The following is a 24569-nucleotide window of genomic DNA, read 5'->3' as shown; positions in this document are numbered from 1 at the left end:
TCTATGATGTCTAGAGTTCCATCTGGGACACAGTGTTCGGTCCATGAAAAACGAGCAGCACAAGGTGCGTGATTTATGGACCATCTTGTGGTTCTGGCCTGATTACTAAAATTGGATGGTTTCCCAAGTATTATTGCCAACCTCAAAATACTTATCAGGATGCCAAATTATTCATTAGCTTTACATAAAAGTATTGTTGGCACGTCATTGAATTGTATTGCTGATCTCTTTACAGCAAAACTGATCGATTCGCCAAAGGATCCGAATGTTACCAAAAGAGCCTTAGTCTAAATCCTTTCCTGTGGTCCCCGTTTGAGGCATTATGTGAAATAGGTAAGATTTGTGGAAGAGCTCTTGCCCTTTTGGTTGTTCTGTTACATTTGTCATAGAGATCTCTAGCATTGCATTGAAAAGAATCACAGATCATGCTGTCTTTAAAAAAATAAAAAATAGAGCTTGTCCCTTTTTTTCTTCCAAAAATAGTTTCATACTTTTGTTTTTCCATTGTTCTTAGGTGAAAAGCCAGACCCTGAGCAGACATTCAAACTGACCTCACTCCAGAACTTCAGTAGCTGCCTACCGAATACTTGCACATTAATGGTAAACAACCACAACATAATATCCCACAGGCAAGCTGACACAGTATTAATGGAGACTCCTCAAGACACTATTGTAAGTGTTAATGAAAAAAAAAAATGTTTTTTTTATAAGCAGCATGTTTAGGTCTTCTGAAAATGCTATATTTTTCTGTTCCAGGGCATTTTTACAGTTAACTGGAATTGGTTAAATGTATATTTTCAAAAGTTTGTTCCCTGAATGATTACACTGACAGGCAGACTCCAATTTATAAAGCAGTAGTTCAAATGTGCCACTGCTGAATCCTGGCTTCTAAAATGGTAAAATGTAGCTTTTTTAGGTTTTAAACCAAAAATGTGACTACCATATATACTAGAGTATAAACTGACAGATTATAAGCTGAGGCCCCTAATTTTGCCACCAAAAACTGGGAAAACCTATTGACTTGCGTATAAGCCGAGGGCGGGAAATGCATTGGTCACAGCCCCCTGTAGTATATAGCCTGCCAGCCCCCAGTTTGCCCAGCACTTAAAAATAAACTTGCATACTCCCCTTCAGGTGGTCCCGATGTTCGGCGTCACTCCCCTTCTGTCCTCCGGTTTCCCGTGGCTCCTCTTCTGTCTGCTGTAACAGCCATGCGCTAATGTGTTAGTATGCGCCGGCAGGCAGAGCTCATGGCCACATCTCTGCTGGCTATTACAGCAGACAGAGGAGCCGTGGGAATCGGAGCATCTCTGAGAAGACAGAAGGGGAGTCGCGCCGAGCAACGTGGGCTCCGGAAGGTGAGTATGTAAGTTTTTTTTTTTTTCTTTTTTGGTTTGTTTATACATATTACACCTTGCTAAATTCTCCAAGGGGTGTGCTTTCCTAAATGGTGTCACTTGTTTGGGTTCTTCTCAGTTTTGTACCACTAGGACTCTCCAAATGCATCTTGTTACATGTAAAGGATGTCTGTAAAATTTGCCTTCTAAAACGCCAACGTACCTCTTTCCCTTGTGAGCCGTGCTGTGTACCCATACAACATTTTATATGCACATTTGAGGCAATTCTACACTCAGGAGAAATCGTTTTACATATGTTTGGGGGGTTATGTCCTCTTTTATCCCTTGTTGCTTAATGAAATTAGGCGTAAAAGTGACTTTTTGGGGGGAAATTTCATCTTTTTCCTTTAGGGCTTAATTGAATCAAACACCTGTAGGGGCAAATATACATATTACACCTCGCTAAATTCTCCAATGGGTGTGCTTTCCAAAATGGTGTCTCTTGTTCGGGCTTTCCTCTCTTTGGGTACCACTAGGGCTCTCTAAATGCACCCTGTCACATGAAAACTTTATCAGCCATATTTGTCCTCCAAAAACGAAACAGCGCTCTTTCCCTTCCAGTTTTTTTTCCCCATCACCACGACGGCACCAACCAGAGAGAGGGATCCGCCCCCAGGGACAGGAAACCTGAGCATAAAAAACACGCCCTTCCTATCCTGCCTCAGTGGTTTCCTGTCCCTGGCGGGAACCTGAGTGTGTAGAGAACTCCTGGTACCTGTCAGACAACAGGTACTAGGGTTTTGAACCCAGCCAGTGAGCTGGAGATCGTCCAGATCTGGAGTGATCCAAAGCCTAGCCCCAGAAACAGCATGATGTGGGGACTAGAGTGCGCCTGTTCGGGGTTCCTGCTGCACGCTGCTGATCCCAGAGTGGGAGCCCAGCCGTGTCCGACATCTCTAGAAGCAGGGTGAATGGCGCTAACAGGATGGGACTTCTGGCGTCCCGTACAGAACACGCCTCCAGTTGGATTGGTTTGTGTCTGTTGGATTATCCATTTGAGGGGCTAACGGAACCTGACAAGGAGCTCACCGTATCCCCGCAGACCCGGCAGAACCTCTGTACCTATATGAGAGTTCTGGGTGGTAAGTCTATTTTTCTTCTATTACACTCAGGATATGTAGTGTGTAATATGAATTTTGGTTAACTTATGGAAAAGCTACCAGCCATTCTAAACTCAAACATGCTTGCTTTTGTGAGGGGGCTGCATCTATGCAGCATTTAAATCTGTAATCCTGGTTAGTAGCTCAAGTCACAGCTTTTGATTAATTACTCTTGCAGGTTCAGTTAATTATCTAACGACTTGCAGGTTAGCCTCTCCTCCTAGGTGGAGAGATGTGCAGGACTGAGACCCCTCACAGAGCACATGGTTACTCTTCAGTTATCTTGGAAGGTCTGATGAACCACATGCTGCTTTTATTATGCTTGGCCTGGACTAAAAGTGAGTTCCCATCAACATTGATCATTTGGAAACTCAAGATTACAAGATGTAGTAAAACATTTGTTATATGGGCTATGCCTGCAAACTTGTTAGGTTTTAACAACTGAGTGTTGGCATATTGCAGTTTGGTAACAGATGTGCAGTTTCCTAACCTAATTCAAACTGCTCTCTCCAACCTTGTACATCCTACATACAATAGGATATAAAAGGTTTATTCATATAGCACATTGTGGTTGCGGGACCATTAACACATTTACATTTGACTATGTATTCGCTGAGAAGGTGGCCTTTGAGTGTCCACACACTGAAAGATGGGAATCCATCAGGCTCACGGAGCCTGACTAGGAGTCACCCCCACCCCCACCCCCCCCCCCAACCTCAGACCTGGAGTTGTGAGGCCAAGATAGGGAACTGGTAATATGATTAATACCATAATCTTTTCTTTCAGCAATTGTATCACCTGAGGTATAGAGTATATTGTTAATTATGCCTCAATCCTTGCTGGAAATAGTTTCACAGATGCAGGGTAATGTGAATTATGATATATCCCTTGCTGTGAATAGTTCCACAGATACAGAGTAATGTGAATGATGCTATATTCCTTGCAGTTAAGTGGTTCCACAAATACCCAAGGAAATGTGAATAATTACATAATCCTTGCTGTGAATAGTTTACACAGATACACAAAGTAATGTGAATGATCCCAGCTGTGAGCGGTGGTTCCACAAATACCCAAGGTAATGTGAATAATTACATAATCCTTGCTGTGAATAGTTTCCACAGATACACAAAGTAATGTGAATGATCCCGGCTGTGAGCGGTGGTTCCACAAATACCCAAGGTAACGTGAATAATTACATAATCCTTGCGGTGAATAGTTCCACGGATACAGAGTAATGTGAATGATGCTATACTCCTTGCTGTGAGCGGTGGTTCCACAAATATCCAAGGTAATGTGAATAATTACATAATCCTTGCTGTGAATAGTTTCCACAGATACACAAAGTAATGTGAATGATCCCGGCTGTGAGCGGTGGTTCCACAAATACCCAAGGTAATGTGAACTATTACATAATCCAGGCTGTGAACAGTTTTCCACAGATACACAAGGTAATGTGAATGATCCAGGCTGTGAGCGGTGGTTCCACAAATACCTAAGGTAATGTGAACTATTACATAATCCAGGCTGTGAACAGTTTTCCACAGATACACAAGGTAATGTGAACGATAACATAAAACTGTCTGTGGGCGGTGGCTCCACAAGTACCCACAAAATAATGGGAAGTATGCAAAAAAAAAAAAAAAAAAAAAAAAAACCTTGATAGAAGCAGTAGTTTCACAGGTAAGCGAGTAATGTGAACGATGCCAGAGTCCTTGCTGGAAGCAGCTGGTCCCCAGGTAAGTAGGTAATGTGAATGGTTTCAGAATCCTTGCTCTGAGCGGTTGCTCTACAGGGGAGCAAGAGATGATGAATTGGGGTAGGATATGCTGCTTGCATTGTTTCGCTGGTACAGCAGACTCCCAATACCCATGTGTACCCAGACTTGGGGAGTTTTCCCAAGGGGATATGATTCCCCTGATGGTTGTCTACTTATTAGTATAAGCCCAACAGTCTGCTTCCCTTCAAGGTCACAAAAATAGAGCAAGTCAGTGTCTCTTTTCATGTCCTGCAGATTGACAGGCTGTCGACGCATCCTCTCAGACCTGGAAAAACATTTGAAAGTCCAGTAGCACCAAAACAATAACAAAGTTTTGTTGGTGAAAACCTCAGTACTGGTCTTGACACACCAGGCACTAGGACTGAATTCCACATATATGAACAACATCAATTAAGCATGTGATCATACCAGGTGCATTTTACAAACCAAATTGTACAAATCAGCCATTAATAACTTGTAGTGAACAACATTCATCTGTGTTTCAAATATATTCAGGTGAAATAACCATCTTTTACTTTTGACTTAGAACTCCAAGAGAGATAAAAAATATTGTTACTATGATATTACTATGTGTGCAGGTGCACAAGTCCTTATGATGTCAGGGAACCATTCACCTGTCACAAGGGTGGCGAACCTATGGCATCGGTGCTGGAGGTGGCGCTCTGGGCCTTTTCTGTGGGCACTCAGGCCATCACCACAGAAACTGAAAGAATCTGCCTGCAGAATCTTCTTACAATGATAGATGAATTTGCCCTCTTCCTTTTAACCGTGTCGGTGTCCTTGGGAGGCTGAAGGAATGAAATTTGTCAATTAACAAAGAGAAATACATTGCTGCTTGGGTTGCTGCGCTGGAGTTTTGCGATGGATGGGTCGCTTTTGGTTGAGGTTTGGGCACTGAGGCTATAGGGGGTTCGCCATCACTGACCTATCATATACCCACATAATACTAAACCACCTCTTTCCTTCAACCCAAGCCGTGTCAATTTTTGGCACATGCGCAGATCCTGAATAGTCATCTGGAATAATGGAAGCGATGGCCCTGGTGTTTCCATTCATGTCCAGTCATTCCTCTGTGTTGCATATAGGGAGGTTATCTTCCATTGGGGCAAAACTGTCCCTTCTTATAGCAAGGTTTAAAATGGATATAGTATAAACCAGTTTTTATCTACTTTTTACCAGGTCTTAGTTTAGTTTTTAAGACCTCTACAACTTGTTTTTCTGCAAGTAAGATACAGGCTGTAATTTTCACTAGACAGTCTAGGGGTCAGTCCTCTGGAATCTAAACAAGCTGCTGTCAGGATTCTAAAAGAGATTCTTATAGTTATTATATGTACTGTCTTCTTAAGGTGTAGGAACCTAGGTAGAACGTACAGTTTTCAGAGAATCTGGAGTCGGTCGAAAAGTCATTCTCAAAGTTCTGAAGATTATAACAGTCAGGGAACAAACAAGGAGTAAATTGTCAGAGGATTATACAATGTAAAGGAATATGCTCTGTAACGCATTCCTTAGGAACATCCTAAATAAATAGAGGACTGGCAGAGCTTTTGTCCGTCATGCAAATCTCAGATTGGTTTGGAACTTTCTAATATTCTCTAGTATCATTTTTTTCTCTAAAAAGAAAAAAAAAAAAAAAAAAACCCTTCAGTTTTTTCTGGTTAGTAAGTTGACATGAAATCCAGAGGCAATTGGGTCATAAAGTCTCCACATTAGGTCCCACAGTAGGATGTCCCTACTCGCAAAGGTTTGGCCTAATCTTGTGGCTTCGGTAGTATTTTCGATCTGACCTCCACTATCTATTATTGGTCATACAGGATATTTCTTATGTCCCTTGGCACCAATTCAAAATCTGAAGGGGAAGAAGGTTTTCATAACCTAGAGACCAGGGGTTCGGGTTATGATATATCCTAAGAGTGTGTATTGCGTAAAGGCAAATAATCAGTTTACTCGGTGGTCTAGACCTCTGTAAAGAGTAGAATTTGACCTATGTAGTCTCAAAAAAAAAAAAAAAAAAATTATCCGTGCCCTTTCTACCCGAGCACTTGCCACATCTTGGGTATAATTTAGGCATGCATCCTGGGACCGGATCTGTCAGGCAGCATGCGGGTTTTACCCCCCCACATTTTCTTTAAACACTATCGGTTAAATGTGGTGGGTACTCTTGAACTCTTTACCAGAGAAAATCGCTCTCCTCTATTATCCCTCCCTAAATATTTCTCTCTGAAAATCTCTCTGGTTGGTGCCGTCGTGGTGATGGGGAAAACAGTAGTTACTTACCGGTAATGATGTTTCCTCGAACCACGACGGCACCTGGTATATTCCCACCCTGGTGTTTTTTCCTACCTTTTTATTTGTGGTAGTTCATGGGTAGAGTTAATATAATTAATATAAATAATAATAATTTTGGGCATCAGAATTATGCTTACATGGAAATGTTTTTTTCTGATGTACTAATAAGGTTCTTCCAAGTCTCTGTAACCACTGAGGCAGGATAGGAAGGGCGTGTTTTTTATGCTCAGGTTTCCTGTCCCTGGGGGCGGATCCCTCTCTCTGGTTGGTGCCGTCGTGGTTCGAGGAAACATCATTACCGGTAAGTAACTACTGTTTTTTCAAAATTTTCGCCAAATTTCCGTTGATTTCCTAAATAAATACTAAACAAATTGCTTAAATTTCTCAAGCGTTCCAAAGTTATGACCACTTAGTGACACATGTCAGATAAAAAAAAAAAAAGGGGGGGGGGCGTGTCAGGAAGATGCAAAATGGCCATTTTGTTAAGGGGTTAAACATATGTTAATGGGTTTTACACTAGTAAAACAGCCTGCTCAGAATGGCTATAAATTATCCTTCCTTGCGTACCTTATTTGCGGCAGGGGCTGTAAAATAAAACATGCATACACTTTTCCAGTCTCTAGTTCTTCTGGTTTATGCCACTGTGGCAGGTCAGAAGTCCTGAGAGTGAGTGACATTGTTCAAGGAGACCACTCATATGGGAAATTTGGCCAATCTTGGGCTTTACATGTCAAAATCTGGGTAGTGGTATCATTTTAATATCATTTTGTCTTTCAATTTGCATTAACATGCAACAAAACCAGAGATACAGGTAGTTAAAAACCTAGTTGGGAAGGTAAGCTGCAGGTAAAAGTTCAATTCCTAACTATATGTTTTTTACGATCTCCTGCAATTTAAAATCTCACTTTTTAGCAGGAACTTTTTACAAAAAGCTTGTTAAAAGGACATTACCATAGACAATAGAATACATGAGTGTTCCGGGTCCTTCAAAAGATCATTAGATCAGGGATTTTGGACAGACCTTTGCTGTTTAAAATCTGAATAGGGTTTTCCAGTTTTGTAAAAGTAGGTTATCCTAATGTTTCATTCCAAAAAATTTAAGCTAATGACTGCTTTCCTCATACTAATAGACTTTTCTTTCCCTTAAAGGAACTAAATAGATTAAATCTGGAATCCTCCAATGTAAAATATCCCTTGAACTCGGACTCCTCGATGTCCTACATTGACCCAGCTGTAATCTCCCCTGACTCATTACCTTTGGGGACAGGTTCCTCTATCTTGGTGAAACAGGCTCAGAACAAACCAAAGACTGGGCGTAGCCTGTTAGGAGGACCAGCAGCTCTGAGCCCACTCACGCCCAGGTAAGAAACCTGGAGCACAAAACCCTGTATTTTGTTATTCACATGTATAGTGTGAGGGTTCCAATAATTGTACACTTTTCCTTTTTTTTTTTTTTTTTTTTTTGTGCTAGTTTTGGAATTTTGCCACTAGAAACCCCTAGCCCCGGTGATGGGTCATACTTACAAACCTATTCCTCCTGTGTGCTTGATGTGCCATCTTCTGGAACGCCTGCTAAAAAGGTCAGTAATATTTCTTATTAAGGGTGGTATTTGAGGAAAACCTCTAGTGATCTGACTGGTTAAGTACAGTTTTCCTGCTCTGGTAATTGGAGCTAATGTTAAATAGGAGAGGAGATCACCTTTCTTGTGATGGATAGGAATGGGGATCACTGCAGTTAGACCACTTGCAATCAGATGTTTGTAACCCAGTCCTTTTGATGGTGGATAATAGTTTTGATTGGGAAAATCTTTTTTTGTTACTTTATCGTCTTTGCTTCAATGATTTAATGCTTATTGTTGTGTTTTCAGTCTGTCGCCAGAATCAGCCAAGCAGGAACAAAGTCAGTGTTTTCACAGAGCGGTAACAGCCGGGACATGACCCCTGTGCTTCTCGTACAGACTCAGGGTTCCGGACCTCAGACAAGGTATGAATGTGGGCTGTAAAATCAACATAAACTGGCTGAATAGCTTTAATTTCATTCTATTTTGGTTTCTCCAGATTACATCAGAATATAAAAAAAAATATTGGCCATTCAGAGAATATCTAACCCAATAGGGTAACTTTCATGAAATTCTAGTTTTATGTTAATTGGGAATAAAACATGGCAGCCGATTATCAATTTCTTAACCTTAAAATATTAATATTAAATATTATTATATATTTAATAGCACTACACCTCAGGTACTGAGCCCAACTATAGCCGCCCCTCCTAATGCGTTACCACGCCGAAGTTCCCGCCTTTTCACCAGCGACAGCTCCACCACAAAGGTAGGAACTAGAATGTTTTATGAATATATATTGTAATGTGCAAGTAGATTTCACCCAGGTTGTGCTCCTGCTACCCCCTGCCTATTCATTCCATGAGAAGTATTCAAAGCAGCATTCTCTGATGAATGGCCATCTAATGAACTCCTGTTCTGGTACAACTAGCATGCAGCGGTTGAGTGGCACTCTGTTTCCATATCTGCATAAGCTTGTGCTACCATGCTTAGAAGCCCCATAGCTACATTTTTAGCGACTCAGTTCTAGGACTTGTTTGCATGAAGTGAATCTGTTTTGTAATTCATAGAAACATTTGTTATAATCTTTTGTTACAGGAGAACAGTAAAAAACTGAAAATGAAATTCCCACCCAAAATCCCAAACCGTAAAACCAAAAGCAAAACAAACAAAGGTGGTGTTACACAGGCCAACATGAACGAGAGTTTGGAAATCAAGCTGGATTCCTCAATCATCTCCGAGGGCAAGATCTCCAATGTCGGTCCTCAAATCCAAGCACTGACCATACAAAAAGCAGCAGCAGGTGAGAATTGTTGTGCTCGGTAATTCTGCGTTCGGTGATGAAATTCAGATTGTGGCTTCAAATCTGGATAGTGTTTTTGGAGGGAAAAAACTTTGGGGAAGAAATCAGCATTTTTAAGGTTAGCATAGATTTTCTGAAATAATCCAATCTCAGTCTATGATTTAAAGCGAACCTGTCGCCAGGAATGTCATTTTTAGGTGGTGACACGTTCCAGTAGCCTATGTTGTGCTGCTTTTAAAAATGGTTGTGTCAGCACTCTAAATACTGTCACCACCATTTAAGTTGATGTACATTACCTGGCTGCCTGTCAGCAGTCTATGGGAGAGGTCAGCTTCAGCCTTTGTCTCCTCATGCATTTTTCCTCTACTCCATACAACCCTCCTCCGTCCCCTGCCTGCTCATGACAGAAAGTGGGGTGAGGGAGCTGCGTGAGCGTGCAGGAGGGGTGACTGAGATCTACAGCTGGCCCTCCCCGGGGACTCTCCACACGCTGCTTGCAGGTAACCAGGTAATTTAAATGAAACTTGTACAAAGTAGCATTTTTAAATTCGGCATAGCATAGGCTATTGGAATCTGTCACCAGCTAAAAATTACATTCCTGGTGACAAGTTCGCTTTAGAGAGAAGCCATTATCTCAGTTGATTTTGGATATGGAGCATTTGGGAGGTGTTGTGAACACTGTTTAATATACTTCATTAAGAAATTCTCCTTGGGGTACATGCACACTTCAGGAAGGAGGGGGGAGGGGAGGTGCTCCTCACTCCTCTCCATAGAAAGCTAAGAAGCCTCCACTTTAAACGGCAAAATCTAGGACATGTCCTATTTTGCCCTTGGCTTTCTGGTAAGGTCATGATGCGATGAGGCACTGTGTGCTCACCGCACTGTGACCAGGTGCAATAGATGAAAGCCCCAAAGGCACTATACAGGTTGGAATATGGATCTATAATTTTACAAAAATAGTTTCTATGAAACTATATAGGATTGTTTCCCCTAAATCCCTTCCTCATCCAATCCCTCCCCTTCCTTGGTTGAACTTGATGGACAAGTGTCTTTTTTCAACCGTATAAACTATGAAACTATATTTTACAAAACTAAGCCCCTTTCTCGCAACCTTTAATCTTACAAACTTCCACTAGTTTACAGCCACTAAGCACTATAGAAGTGCGGTACAGTGAGCACACAGTGTGTCACCATGTCGCAGCCTGAAAAAACTCCTACACCCAGGTTCTGGCACAGCACCCGTGTGTCTGGGAAAGCAGAATTCCTTAATTTAATATATTAGAAAAATACTCACAACACTCCGCCCCACACACATACACACAGAAAATATCAAAAACTAAAAAGCAAATTTAATTTGATATAAAAGGGTCTTCCTAGCAGGGTCTCCGCATTTAATTTAATACTTCTGCCATATACATACACTTCTTCAATTGCATGTTATTTTTGAAAAATGTACCTGTGTGCAGATAATTTCCCAAAAATGTAGACAAGGGGTTAAATTAAATTTGAATGCTGAGTTGGGGATCCAACTTTAAATGAGATTGGTTGCCAACACTTGGGCCATATGCCTAACAATTCTGGGGGCCATGTGGCTAGTTCATGGCCCTCATTGGGGTCTATTGTGCAATATCTCAATGTGGTGAGCACAGTGTCTCACCGCATTGTGACCGAGCTGCAGATTTTAGGTACTGTGAATTTGAAGTGCTTTTCCAGCATAAAATCTGTGTCAAAAGAAACTCCATGTGAACTCACTTTTTGGCTGTCTTAACATAATTGTATATGAAAATCTGTGTCACAATCTTTTTTTGGATTTTACCACATGCTCTATATTCGGTATGTCGACCACCCTGGATTCTGCTCTAAATAGGACCCTTTTTTGCTGTATCTTTTAACATAGAGCGGGCAACACAGTCGCAGTAATAAATGGTGCACGGTCCGACTGCACCGGAACACCCCTTTCAGTGCAGAAATTTGTGTTGTATCGGGCATAGTGCAGTCGCGACACAAATGTGTTGCGGACACTTTTTAAAAATGTACAAGCAGCTTGTAGTGAAAAGAATGTGCATAGTCCGACAGAAAACTGCTGCAGATGCTTTATTGAATGTGGGCCAATGTCCCTCCATTGATTTCAGTCAGAGCTATTTTGCTGCAGATATTCCATGCAATATGTGGGGAAAAAACATCAGTGGCTACCTGGGAATAAGCACCATAGTGCTGTGTGTAATTTGTGGTGTAGACCTATAGCATATATTTTTAGGGTGGATGGGAGGTCATTTTATTTAAGAAGGCCTACAAATGCTGAATTATGTTTACAACTAGTGTTTTTTTTTGCTTTTATATATCTGTCCATCTTGTTTTCTTAGAAGGTTTAATGAGCCTCCTGAGGGACATGGGGAAAGGCTACCTAGCCCTGTGCTCTTATAACTGCAAGGAAGCTATCAACATCCTGAGCCACCTCCCCTCCCACCACTACAATACAGGTTGGGTATTGTGTCAGATTGGCAGAGCATATTTTGAGTTGGCAGAGTATTTGCAGGTAAGAGATGAGGTTCCTCCCCACCAAATGTCTTTTTCTGATTTTCAAACAGGCTAACTAACCATGGCATAAGCACCACTAACTACAAGTACTAAGAGTGTTGTAATTTCTCCTTCAGGCAGAGCGTGTGTTCTCTGAAGTGCGAAGGATTGAAAATTATCGTGTTGAGGGCATGGAAATTTATTCTACCACATTGTGGCATTTACAGAAGGATGTGGCGCTGTCAGTACTTTCAAAGGACCTCACAGATATGGACAAGAATTCACCAGAGGTAAGAGTTATGAATTTGGACCAAACATTTGTGACTGAGCAAAGTCAAGTCTCAAAGCATTCAAGAAGCCTCTAATTATGAAGGGCATTTTATAGAGATGACAGGTTCCAAAAGCCCATTTTATGCTCATTACCAATCTGCTTATGTTTAGTCTTGGAATCTTTTTAATTCTTTAATCCTTTACTTTGACTTGCCTGGCTCCCTGTGCTCAGTCCTGGGGGCAAAGGGGGTGTGCAATTCAAGTTTCACTGATGGTAGATAAGTAGAACTTACTGCATAATGGAACAAGCACGTAAGTCAAACTGTTCTTGATGAGTAAAAAAAATCAATATTTAAAAGAAGAAAAAAAAAATATATATATTATTTTTTTTATATGCGCAGATGGGCACCTCTCGGCATTGCCATCTTTTAACCCCTTACCAACATGTGACATAATCCTAAGTCACATGCTGGGTGCATGGAGAGGGCTCACGGGCTGAGCCCTCTCCATAACCGGTAAGTCTTGCTACATATTGCAGCAAAGGCTTACCGGTAACACCGGTGATTTCCCGCTGTAGTATGGCAGTATATGATAGGATCGTACAGACAACCTAGGGTTAAAGTACCCTAGGGAGTGTGGAAAAATAGTAAAACTTTTTTTAAAAGTTTTTAAAAAAAAAATTATAGTAAAAAAACCCCCCAAAAAACTCAAGTCACCCCCTCCTCTTTCCATAGTACTGATATAAATATAAACAGTAAAAATCATAAACACATTAGGTATCGCCGCGTCAGAAAATGCCCGATCTATCAAAATATAATGTTTTTTCACTGCGTTTAACCCCGTAACGAAAAAAAAAAACCTATAAAAAGGTTGTACGGTCCTAAAAATGATAAAATTGTAAACGTCATCAAAATCCGCAAAAAACGACACCTCCCAAAGCTTCATACACCAAAGTTTTAAAAAGTTATTAGCGCCAGAAGACGGCAAAATCCCCCCCAAATTTTTTTGTACAGGAGGTTTTAATTTTTAAATGTATGAAAACATTATAAAACCTATACAAATTTAGTATCCCCGTAATCATACCGAACCAAAGAATAAAGTAGACATTTCATTTGGGGCATACAGTGAAATCCGTAAAGTCCAAGCCTACGAGAATACGGCGCAAATGGTTTTTTTTACCAATTTCACTGCATTTGGATTTTTTTTTTTCCCGCTTCCCAGTACACGGCATGGAATATTAAATACCACCATTTTGAAGCGTAATTTGTTACGCAGAAAAAAAGCCCCCACGCAGCTCTGTACATGGAAAAATAAAAAAAGTTATAGATTTTTGAAGATGGGGAGTGAAAAATGAAAACGCAAAAACGAAAAAGGGCTGCGGCGGGAAGGGGTTAAAGGGGTTGTCCACTTTCAGCAAATAATTTGATATGGTTTATGTAAGGAAAAGTTGTACAATTTTCTGATCAACTTTTTGTATCAATGCCTCATGGTTTTCTAGATCTTTACTTGCTGTCCTTCCATAGAAAGCTTCTACTGGTCATGTGATGGACATGCAGGTGCACAAACCGTTGTTATCTGAGTAATCGGAGCCGTGGGATATAATGAGCCTTGCACCTGTGTGACCATCGACAAATTTCTGTCCACTGAAAGTAAACCTAGAAGCTTTCTATAGAATGACAGCAAACGGAGATCTAAAAAAAACCATGAGGAATTTAAAAATTGTATAGTTCTTCCTTGCACAAACAATATCTATTATTTGCTGAAAGTGGACAACCCCTTTAATTATGCATGCCCTGCACTGCCCGAGGAGCCAGCCAATGATGTCAGAGAGCTGGGGCTGGAGTTTTCTCCTAGCTCTTCCGGCAGGAGCAGGTAGGACTAGCAGTGTGGGGTGTGTATAAAGTAAAAGATGACGATGCTGCGGGTGTGCACACACATTCGGTTTTTCAGATGCAGAGTGGATTAGGAATAGTAGCACCTTTTCAATTAAAGTCTTCACCCTTTATCATCCACACCTGCTTTTGGCTTCAAATCTGAAAAACTGAACGTGTCCACACCCTGACAGATGTTGAGATGACGTTGGCCTGAGGGCCTCCAGCTAATCTTTTCGTGCAAATTGTGCCGTCTCTTTACTCATGAAGAACCGTTCCACTTGGTGCATAAAGGAACATAAACTTATGTAAGTTCTACACATCTACCACCCGTGAAACTTTAAACATTTGCCTGCCTTCTAGCACCCCTCCTTATTTCATCCTCGCTATTCTCCATGTTCATGACAGAGGGGGAGAGTTCACTGAGCAAGCGTGACAATTGCTTTCTGCGGTGTGCGAAAGTAAGGTTTGGAGAGAGGAAGATTGGAGGTGGGATGCTGAAGAGCAGACTAACGTTTACATTTGAATTGGACCATTACATTGAAGATCAGTAGGCTCCTTAGTTTTAAAACTTTATTGCATCTATGTAAATGAGAGAGAAGTGCTTTGAGGGGTGTTGCCAGAGTCTCTCTGGGGCTTTTATCTCCAGTATATTTCTTTTCTTTTATATGTATGAATCTGTGTCATTTCAGGCTTGGTGTGCTGCTGGAAACTGTTTTAGTCTGCAAAGGGAACATGACATTGCTATTAAGTTCTTCCAGCGGGCTATTCAAGTGGATCATGACTATGCATATGCATTTACACTGTTAGGCCATGAGTTTGTACTAACTGAGGAGTTGGGCAACGCACTTGGTTGCTTCAGAAATGCCATACGTGTCAACTCCAGGCACTACAATGCATGGTGAGATACTTGGTGCTATTTTACTTTGATATTTTAACTTTATATAATGCTTTCAAAACACAAAAAAGTGGCTACTTTGTTTTTGAAATATTGCTATGCCTGACATCAGGCTGTAGCTCCAGCACATATGGAGTAAGACTAGGATTAGAAAATGATGGCTGCCTTCTTCTTGCAGCTCAGTCCAGTCAACCATTCTGTATGGCATTTTTAGCGGGCTTTTCCTCTCACAATATTTCCCTCTCAGATGTCTTTTCTTGTATTGCTGCCTCAGGTATGGTCTTGGAATGATTTACTACAAGCAAGAGAAATTTAGTTTGGCAGAGATGCATTTCCAGAAAGCACTAGATATCAACCCACAAAGTTCAGTATTGCTGTGCCATATAGGAGTGGTGAGTGTTTCTGTTCTAGTCATGTTACTCCCTAGAATTAGATGTCAGCAAATTAGTTTAAGTTACTTTCTATCTATTATTTGCGCATATTTGTTATAGGTACAGCACGCACTCAAGAAATCTGATAAGGCTTTGGATACTCTCAATAAAGCTATTTCTATAGATCCCAAAAATCCTCTATGCAAATTCCACCGAGCTTCAATTTTGTTTGCCAACGAGAAATATACGGTAGGATATTATGCTAGCTTCTCACATTGTTTTAGATGCTCTTTTCTTCCCTTATTTCTGATTTATTATTTTTTTTTTTATATGTATTAGTCTGCACTGCAAGAGCTGGAGGAGTTAAAGCAGATTGTCCCCAAGGAGTCCTTAGTTTACTTTTTAATAGGAAAGGTAAGAGTGTTAAGTGTAATTTAAAGGTTCATAGTTCAGCGCCCATGCGCCATCTTTTTGAAGCTGCCGGCGGCGATCAGCAGGAATATGCAGCAAAGACTTACTAGCTATGGAGAAGGCTCATGGGCTGATGCACCCGACAAGTGACGTACTATTACGTCACATGTCGGTAGGGGGTTAAAGGACAGCTACCATGAGGAATCTACTATTAGAAATAGATCTTATGGTAGATTCCTCCTGTCTGGTTCTGCACTAATCTGTAATTTAACAACCTAACTTGTTAAACTTTTATTTTAGCAATATAATAATAATTCTTATATAGTGCTGCACAGAGCTTGCCAAAATGGTCAATGTCCCCAATGGGGCTCACAATGTAATCAAACACGGAGAGAACATACAAGCTCTGCAGATGTTGACCATGGGACTTGAACCCAGGTCCCCAGCGCTGCAAGGCTGTATTGCTTACCAGTTTGTTAAAAAAAAATAGGAACAGAAGGGAAGAAGGGCCCAGCCTAATCACAAAATAATAGCATCCAGTCCGCTGCCCCAAAAGACCGCAAATATATAACCTATTGCTTTCCTCAGGAGAGGAGAGAAAAGGCAAAACTATGACATTGATGTGGAATAAAAATGAATACCAAACTTTGTTAGCATATCTTGACAATAGTTACATAACATACAAAAGACAATGGATTAAAAGGACAAAAAGATGCGGACCTAAAGTGGTAATACACAGACAAAAGCAGTCATGTAAATGAGGACTGGTGGAGGAGTAGTAGCTGAGTCCCTCAAGCTGTATTAGTCTGATATAAGGTATTGGTGGCCAAAGACCGTGCCAGGTAATGATTATAGGGGGGCACCAACGATAAGTAGCCAGTCATTACCCTAGTAGAGGTGTTGTGAGCACCGATGTCCGGGGATGCTTATTTACGACCAAGCCACTGTGCTGCCCCATATGTAAATTAACTGCAGAGGCTACAGGGGCATGTACTAGCCTGGCACTGGGAGATGAGGCTATTTCATGCCCCAGTAGCTTCTGCAGTTAATTTGAATATTACTAAAAAGTTTTTAACAAGGTAGGTTCAAGGATTATTAAATTACAGATTGGGGCAGAGGCAGGCAGGAGGAATCTACCATCAGATCTACTTGTTATAGTAGATTCCTCATGGTAGGTTTCCTTTTTTAAGTTTTCTATCGCATGAGTATAAGTAAATCTCCGCTTAAAGGGAGCCTAGTTTAACCGTGATGGGTAAGTAACATTTAGTGTCCTAAAGTACAGATATATGTATACAGTGTTGGACCAGCAGTACACTATGCACAGATTGTTGTGCAGCTTTTCTGATATGAGATTAACTCCTTGTATTTTTATTTTTTATTTTTTCTAAATAAAAATATCTTGACTTGTGGTGCGGATTAACATTTGCAGCAGATTTGGGTACACAAATGTGTTTGGCTACAGACCAAGCACACTGCACTGGATGGGAGCCCTTGCATCATACAGAAATATGCTGCAATGACTCCTTTCTTGCCAAACGATATTATAACAACTCTAACAATGTTGGCGTTACTGTCCTACATATTACTGTTTATGATGCAAAACAAGTAGGAGTGTTCAATGGAACTTTTCCAAATTGCAGTGCTTTGTCTAGAGAAGTAGGGTACAGGAGCAGGGAAGTAGCGATTTACAAGATAACTTAAATAGGAACAAAGAAAGGTCAGCTCACCTGGACACAGCGGGTTGACATGGTAAATTGTACTGAGCAGGGATCAGATTTCGCCAAAGAACCATGCATACTCCAAAAGAAAAAATGATCCAGCTATTTTTAATGAATTGAAAAATAAAATAATGTCAATAGAATATACCACTGCGAGAAAAATGTACAAGGGTCTGCAGGTAAAGCCTATGTGTTTTAATACAATAGTGTGTGTGTGTGTGTTATAATATTTATATTATTTTGCGTTTTTATTTCGGTTTTTCAGTAATGTAAAAAGAATTATCAAACCCATTAGTCTTTATTCATCCCAAATAAATCAAGGGAGGTAACTGAGAACAGAAATATCTACTTGGGAGACTGCACATACCTACAAGAACAACATGGATCACAAGGATAGAAACATGAGGGTTGTACTAATGGGTGTACACTCTCCCTCATGCTGCAGCTCCTCCATCCAGAAGCAGTCCCACATAGCCCAAGTTCAAGTTTGGTCAAACAGTGGGATTCAGTTGTTCAAGGAAGCGGTCAGGGATTCCATACTCCCGTACCGTTTTAAGGAGGTCTAGTCGGGAGAGAGGGGCTTGCCTTTTCTAAAATTGCGAAATCAAGCATCTTGCAGCCGTGAGAATATGTAGGCTCATTCTAGCAGCTACCATAGCCATGTATTGAGGGGAAACATTAAGCAAGTAGAATAAGGGAGAGAGTGGGATATCTACCACTATAACTGCATGAAGAAGAGCCTGTACCTTCTGCCAGAGACTGCATTCATGGGCACGTCCAGAAGATATGCTGAAGGGAGCCGCCTGAGCCGGTGTGTCAGGAAATAGTTTGGGCAGTAGGGACGGGGTGTGATACCATTGCAACATCCGCTTGTACTGGTTCTCTTTATGCGTAGTGCATAAAGAGGTCTTAGCTGCCCTTTGCCACATCAGTTGCCATGTTTCTTTCATTATTGGTTCTTCCACTATTCTTTCCCACTTGGCCATGAAAGGATGTGAGGCGGGTTCATCCAAATCGGAGTGCAATAATAGCATGTAAATATCGGATATGAGGCCTGACGTGGGAGTGGCAGACTTGAATACACGCTCAAATATGGTAGGTGTTGAGACAGTCTCAGTGCTATTTAGGGACTGCAGCAGATGTCTAATGCTCATATAGTGGAGGTTGGCTGAGGATGGAAGGTTACATTTTTCCTGTAGGGTGGCAAAAGGTAGGATCCTCCTATCCCAATAATCTACAATGTCGGCAAACCTGAATAGGCCTTTATCATGCCAGGGTTTGATTTCCTGTCTGGATCCTGCATGTTGCTTAGAGGGGTTATGTAGGAAGGACTGCATAGGAGACACTGCGACACCAATGGGAATCTAGCCAGACATGATCTCCAAAGCTACATAGTGAAAGAGAGAGGGCTCAGCAGAGAGGTAGGCAGTGGGGATGTGTCCTTGGACCAGAGGTAAGAATTGGTGTGGAAAGGGGCCAGCCACAATTTCTTTTATCTCCACCCGTTTAGAAAATGCCCATAGAGTTGACCAGGCCGGTATGCGCCATAGATTGGTTGCCCGATAATATCTGGTTAAGTCAATAAAATATCTGAATTGTGGCTTAGCGTGAGAATCTTCTAGCTTGACTTATATTCCACGAATGAACCGGCATCATGTGACTGTTGACATTACCAGAATTCAGGGAACTTACAATGGGAAAATTAATAACATTTTAATTTATGAATGAAAAATACTAAGACCCAATGTATCAGACGCAATTTTAGCTACAGAATTATCAGCGCATTCCAGCATCCGTTTTGAATATTGTCTTTGTTACAAGAGAGCTAGGTATAAGAAGACCAGAAGACACTCCATAATCATACAAGAGATCCTAAGCAGCACGCAATGGTGGGAGCTTTATAATTTATTTAGTACTTTTGGACAAACATTAGGACGCCGTAAGGCAAAGGCTGATTTCATGGTACTGTAATTATTTGACAAGACAATAAGTGTACAAGGCAGTCCCCGGGTTACATACAAGATAGGGTCTGTAGGTTTGTTCTTAAGTTGAATTTGTATGTAAGTCGGAACTGTATATTTTATCATCGTAATCCCAGGCAGAACTTTTTTGGTCACTGCAAGAATTGGATTTTAAAAATGTTGGGTTGTCATAAGAATCAATATTAACACTAAAGCTTCATTACAGACACATTTGATAACTGTTACAGCTGATCATTGTAGCCTAGGAGTAGAGTACAATAAATTACCAATATCCAGAGGTCCGTTTGTAAGTAGGGGACCGCCTGTAATTATACTATAACGGGCCTATACAGGCTTGACAAAGTGCAGTAGCACAAAATTGTCCATCGCTGTCCAGAAAGGCTTGTGTTGCCTGCGTTTTCTCCTATATGTATCGTTCTATAAGATGGAAGGACACCAGTGCACTGTGTTCAGTCTGTGGGATCTGAAGGTCCTGCCAGCCCTGTCTTTGCCGATGCTGAATCCATGAACCTCAGGTTATATTGTAAATTCAGTGGACCTAGTGCACCACGTCTAATTAGGTGGGGGCCAAATGCAGCCTGCTGGATTTGTTTGACATGTTTGGCTTAATGTGGAACCTCTAGGGCACACTACCATAATGTCTTGCCTCATCATTTTCCATCCTCCTTGACAGGTGTATAAGAAGCTTGGTCAGACACACTTGGCCCTCATGAATTTTTCATGGGCAATGGACTTAGATCCCAAAGGAGCCAATAACCAGATCAAAGAGGCCATAGATAAGCGATACCTGCCAGACGATGAAGATGTGATACCAGTGGAACAAAACACTGAATGCTACGCATATGAAGCTGGTAAGAGAGGCCTAAGTTTTGCTGGTGTTGGGGGACTGACATGAAAAAAAAAAACTTTAGTCTCTTAATGTCCTGTTAAAATGTATTTGTATTTTGTAGTGAGATTTCTGCTGTGTTTTATTTCCCTATAATTTAGTTCTAATTTACTGAAAATAAACCTAGAGTGTCTCTTGGTTCTATACAATAGATTTCCCAGAGGCACATATACAAAATAGTCACAGCACCTGACTCCTCTTCTCCCATAATACTGTAACTAGTCGTTTGGTGAGTATTAGGCGTCTAGGTATGAAATATTACACAAAATACACAGCCATCTGCTCTCTGCAAGAAAATATGTAATACAAGTGTAAAATGTGCATCAAGGAACCGTTAAAGGTGTTTTTCATATTTATTTTTTTTCCCATTTCAAGCTTGTGCTGGATTAACACTATGGAATTGGTTATTAATGGGTAACGTAAATAGCAGGTAGAAGAGATAGGAAACGCTGTAGCGGCTAAGAAAAACAAAGGAATTAAACCTTTTAAAGAATTATCTGTGAACTGCAGCCTGAGCGTTGTCTATGCAACAAAGCAGAGCGCTGTGTTATGAATAGAAGCCGTATGTTATCTTTATAACCAGGTTATGTAAAGGGAAACATCCAGAAGCCGTCAGCTTGTAGTGGCATCAATCTCGTGATAAATAAGACGTCTTCTTTTCTTTCCTTCAAGTGGTAACCGAGTCGCTGGAGAGCAGCATGACGGATGCAGATGACACACAATTGCACGCAGCTGAGAGCGATGAATTTTAAACCGGCCCTCCCTCCCCTCCGGACATGTGGCGCTGTGGTGTCTGACTGTTATTTTACTCCGCACCACCCTGGCCTCACCCTTGCCTTTGTCGGACGCCTTTCATGGGCCGCCATTTTGTATCATCATCATCATCATCATCATCGCCTCTGTCATTATCAGCCATTCCTCATCCCCCTTCCTGGTTTTAAAGTCCTGCAGAGAATTAAAGACTGTGCAATATGTGGGTAGCACTCTGCTTCCTGCTTCTCTTTCCTGGGGCTACCATGTGGGAGTGCAATGTTGTTAGTTGAACCCCATGAATGGGCCCGTTCATATCCAAGAAGATGATTGACAAGGAAGCAGAAGATTAATTCAAAGACAAGTCTTCTATAGTAAAAGCCTTCCGAGTGTAACATCGAATTGCAAAATTTCTGAGAACAGATGTGCAAAGCCTTTCTGATGGGACACCATTTATTCAGCATCTTGTTCTAAAGATGAGGTGGTGGCATCATGTGACCCCCTTTCCTGGCACACCTACAGAGAACCTCTAAACCATGAATATAGACCATAACCTTCCTGTCAGCTCTTTTCAAGCAGTGCCCTTAACCCCTTTTAAAGTGATAAGATGAGTCAAACTGCACGGTTTTCTCTTCCTGTTTAAAATTTTATTTGTGTGATCTGAATGAATATATTTTTCAATTGTAGGACTGGATCCACACACGGCATTTACCCGCATTCTGGCATAAGGGGCATCAAAATTATGAGAATTGTTTGAGCAATAGTCTTTAATTTTTTTTTTTTCATTTTTTTTTTTCTCCCCTCTTTTTGGACTAGCTTAGTGGGCAAAAAAGCTGAATCTTAAAATGCTCCCTGTTTTGCAGCAAAAAAGCCTATGCCAACCAATAGGAGATGTAAACTTAGGCACAGCGACTGTCTATATCATATAACATGAGCCAGTATGGCAGAGTGGGCACCTTTGCTCTGTCTATTAAGTTTGTGGTTACCAATACCCACAAGTGCACTTGAAATATATATATATATGTGTGTGTGTATATAATGTATCCTGTCCCATTTAACTTAAAGGGAACCTGTCATCAGGAGCCCTTTTTTTAGCTGCCCATTACCCGCTGAGAGAATAGTGTGCACATTCCCAAATAGTTTTTCTGAAAAAAAGATGAAAGTTAGATGAAAGTTTACCTTTCTGTATGCAGAGCTGTGGCCCTAGTCCCCTGGGAGTCAGTGAGAAGGGGGCAGACATGTACGATGTCCTCGGGGGGGGGGGGGGGGGGGAGCAGATATGGGGGGACATGGGAGGTTTTTTTTTTTGTAATTTAAAATCTATGCATGATGGAGCTGTTTCCCGAGGGGGGAGGGGGAGGACCACCCCTCACTGGCCACTCCCATGGGACACAACTCTGCATACAGAAAGGTAAACTTTGATTTAACTTATGTTTTTTTTTATTATAAAAACCATTTGGCAATGTGCAAACTATTTTCTATGGGGACACGGGGAGCCAGAACATGGGCTCCTGGTGCCAAGTTCCTCCTCCTCACACATAAAATACAAAGCAAATGTAACCATACACATTATATTGCTGTCACCTGAACTTTTCAATTTCAACATTACATGAACATTTAGGTTTTTTTGGAGCCCTCTGCCTCTCATCTGAAGGTAATGTTGGGAGAGAGTCTGTTACATTGAAATCTAATATCCCAGAAACATAAGTTGTTCCTTTCAGGAGATGAGCTGCAGTCACTATCTTCCCATAGAATTTGGAGGAGAAGCAGGAGACTCGTATCTTGTGTGTGCAAACAAAATAAGCGCGTACAGACCATTTATAGGTTAGGGTGTCTATATCCATTATGGGGAGAGGGGATAGTCATCACTGATTTTTCTACATGGATTATGTCACACTCCACCTTGTTCTTGGTGAAGAAAAATGGCGCTGCCATTATGTCACAAAGGGCATGAATGAAATTTTCAGCAGACACTGCATAAATCAATAGTAGAAAATGAATCATAAATCTAATAAGTGGGAGTTGTCTTTCTCTATTTAGGATCTTTATGTTTTCCCTACCTCCCATTCCTGAGCTCTATCTTGCTAGAAAGAGGGACAGACGCTGATCGATTACACAGAGGGGCAGGATCAGCAAAGGTAACTTGGCAAGTCCGAAATACACACTTACACACTTTTCAGAGAGGAAAACTGCTGAAGATGTAGAATACAAGTCATTATGGTCAGAAATGGTGCTACTCTTCATGTACATACTGGACTACTGATTTATGCATAGTTTGTTATGACTGTAGATACTCCTTAAGCCATTTCATGGTTCTCTGCAGGAGACTTCTCACCATCCCATATATCTGCTCAGGACCCTTGTCCCAATACTTCAGGTCCATTCTGCTCTTTATATTCTGCATTTGGTCATGTTCCTTTGAATCAGGAGGCTCAAACAAATCGCTCTAAAACTGCTGGCATAATGATCACACGCCCATCCCTGCCGGCCAGGCCAGCTTTCCTGTGATGGACAGTTGTCCCTGGTGGAGTGGGGTCCCTTTTTATTGTGTGAATGTGATTTTTGTCTTTTTTATTTCCCGACCCCTCCCCTGTTTCTTTTTTTTTTTTTTTAAGAAGTGTACAGTGTTCCACTATTTGGGCAGGAGGTTCCTGTTTAATATATTTTGCGGATCATTTAAGGATGTGAAAAATAAAAACTTCTTTTAAAAATATCACTAGGAAACTTAATGAATTGACAGGAAAATTTACAGGGGTTTCATGTCTATTAGGAGACATTCAGCAGCCATTCTGAATCAGACTTTAGACATTCAACATTGAGGATCTACTTATTATTCCAGTGGTTCGCAAACTTTAGCATTTTATTGTACCATTCATGAATGGGGGTTTATATGTAGCCACAATTATCACCTGTGCTTACATGAATATCTGATTATAAGGGGTCCAGCTGTTTGGTCCACCTTTATGTTGAGCTTCCGTTCACTGCATAGGATTGGGATCGGTGATCTATGGACTCCCTTAGAAATTGGTGGAGCACAGGAAAGGTCAGGACACATGATTGGGGGAATGCAAGGAAAAGTATTGAGCAATCCAGCATCTTTGAAACGTCACCAGGAGACCCATTTTTAGCACTCCCCCAGTCCCCACAGAGCATAGTACATACACTGTATTAAAAATTGGTTTTACAGAAAAAAAGATATGTTATATTGTACCTTTCATTAGCATGTGCTGTGTGACTAGGCACTTCTCCACTGGGAGTGGCTGGAAAGGAGCAGTCCCCATCACTTGGCTTAGCGACGCCCCCTGCTACAGCCAATCCTGAGTGTGGGGAGTTATTCATATATTTGAAAAGGTCACATGGAGTAGCTGTTTCCCAAGGGGGGGGGGCTGCTCCTTTCCAGCCACTCCCAGTGGACGAGTGCCTAGTCACACAGCCGATGCTAATAAAAGGTACTATATAATATATCTTTTTTT

The 24569-nt window shown here is 41.2% G+C and overlaps 1 protein-coding gene and 1 long non-coding RNA gene across 2 annotated transcripts in view; both read left to right on the top strand.

Moving 5' to 3' along the window:
* The window catches only part of CDC27 (cell division cycle 27), a 34052-nt gene extending 11913 nt beyond the window's left edge, over nucleotides 1-22139 (top strand). Inside the window, exons 5-19 of the mRNA XM_072111109.1 lie at nucleotides 236-333; nucleotides 515-672; nucleotides 7710-7921; nucleotides 8032-8140; nucleotides 8429-8544; nucleotides 8789-8888; nucleotides 9218-9422; nucleotides 11786-11958; nucleotides 12077-12229; nucleotides 14773-14981; nucleotides 15253-15370; nucleotides 15470-15598; nucleotides 15689-15763; nucleotides 20134-20311; nucleotides 21019-22139. Coding sequence (XP_071967210.1) covers nucleotides 236-333; nucleotides 515-672; nucleotides 7710-7921; nucleotides 8032-8140; nucleotides 8429-8544; nucleotides 8789-8888; nucleotides 9218-9422; nucleotides 11786-11958; nucleotides 12077-12229; nucleotides 14773-14981; nucleotides 15253-15370; nucleotides 15470-15598; nucleotides 15689-15763; nucleotides 20134-20311; nucleotides 21019-21098 — 2113 coding nt within the window. The 3' untranslated portion in view covers nucleotides 21099-22139. The remainder of the gene's footprint in view (nucleotides 1-235; nucleotides 334-514; nucleotides 673-7709; nucleotides 7922-8031; nucleotides 8141-8428; nucleotides 8545-8788; nucleotides 8889-9217; nucleotides 9423-11785; nucleotides 11959-12076; nucleotides 12230-14772; nucleotides 14982-15252; nucleotides 15371-15469; nucleotides 15599-15688; nucleotides 15764-20133; nucleotides 20312-21018) is intronic.
* LOC140064332 (uncharacterized) lies at nucleotides 683-5925 on the top strand. The gene is made up of 2 exons (XR_011847752.1): nucleotides 683-3676; nucleotides 3786-5925. It is a non-coding gene; the product is annotated as an uncharacterized lncRNA (long non-coding RNA).
* Nucleotides 22140-24569: the final 2430 nt, after the last annotated feature.

This window comes from Engystomops pustulosus, chromosome 6 (genome assembly GCF_040894005.1).
Source record: "Engystomops pustulosus chromosome 6, aEngPut4.maternal, whole genome shotgun sequence".
Classification (NCBI taxonomy): domain Eukaryota; kingdom Metazoa; phylum Chordata; class Amphibia; order Anura; family Leptodactylidae; genus Engystomops; species Engystomops pustulosus.
Note: the sequence above shows the minus strand (reverse complement) of the source record. Positions and strands in the feature narration are given on the sequence as shown.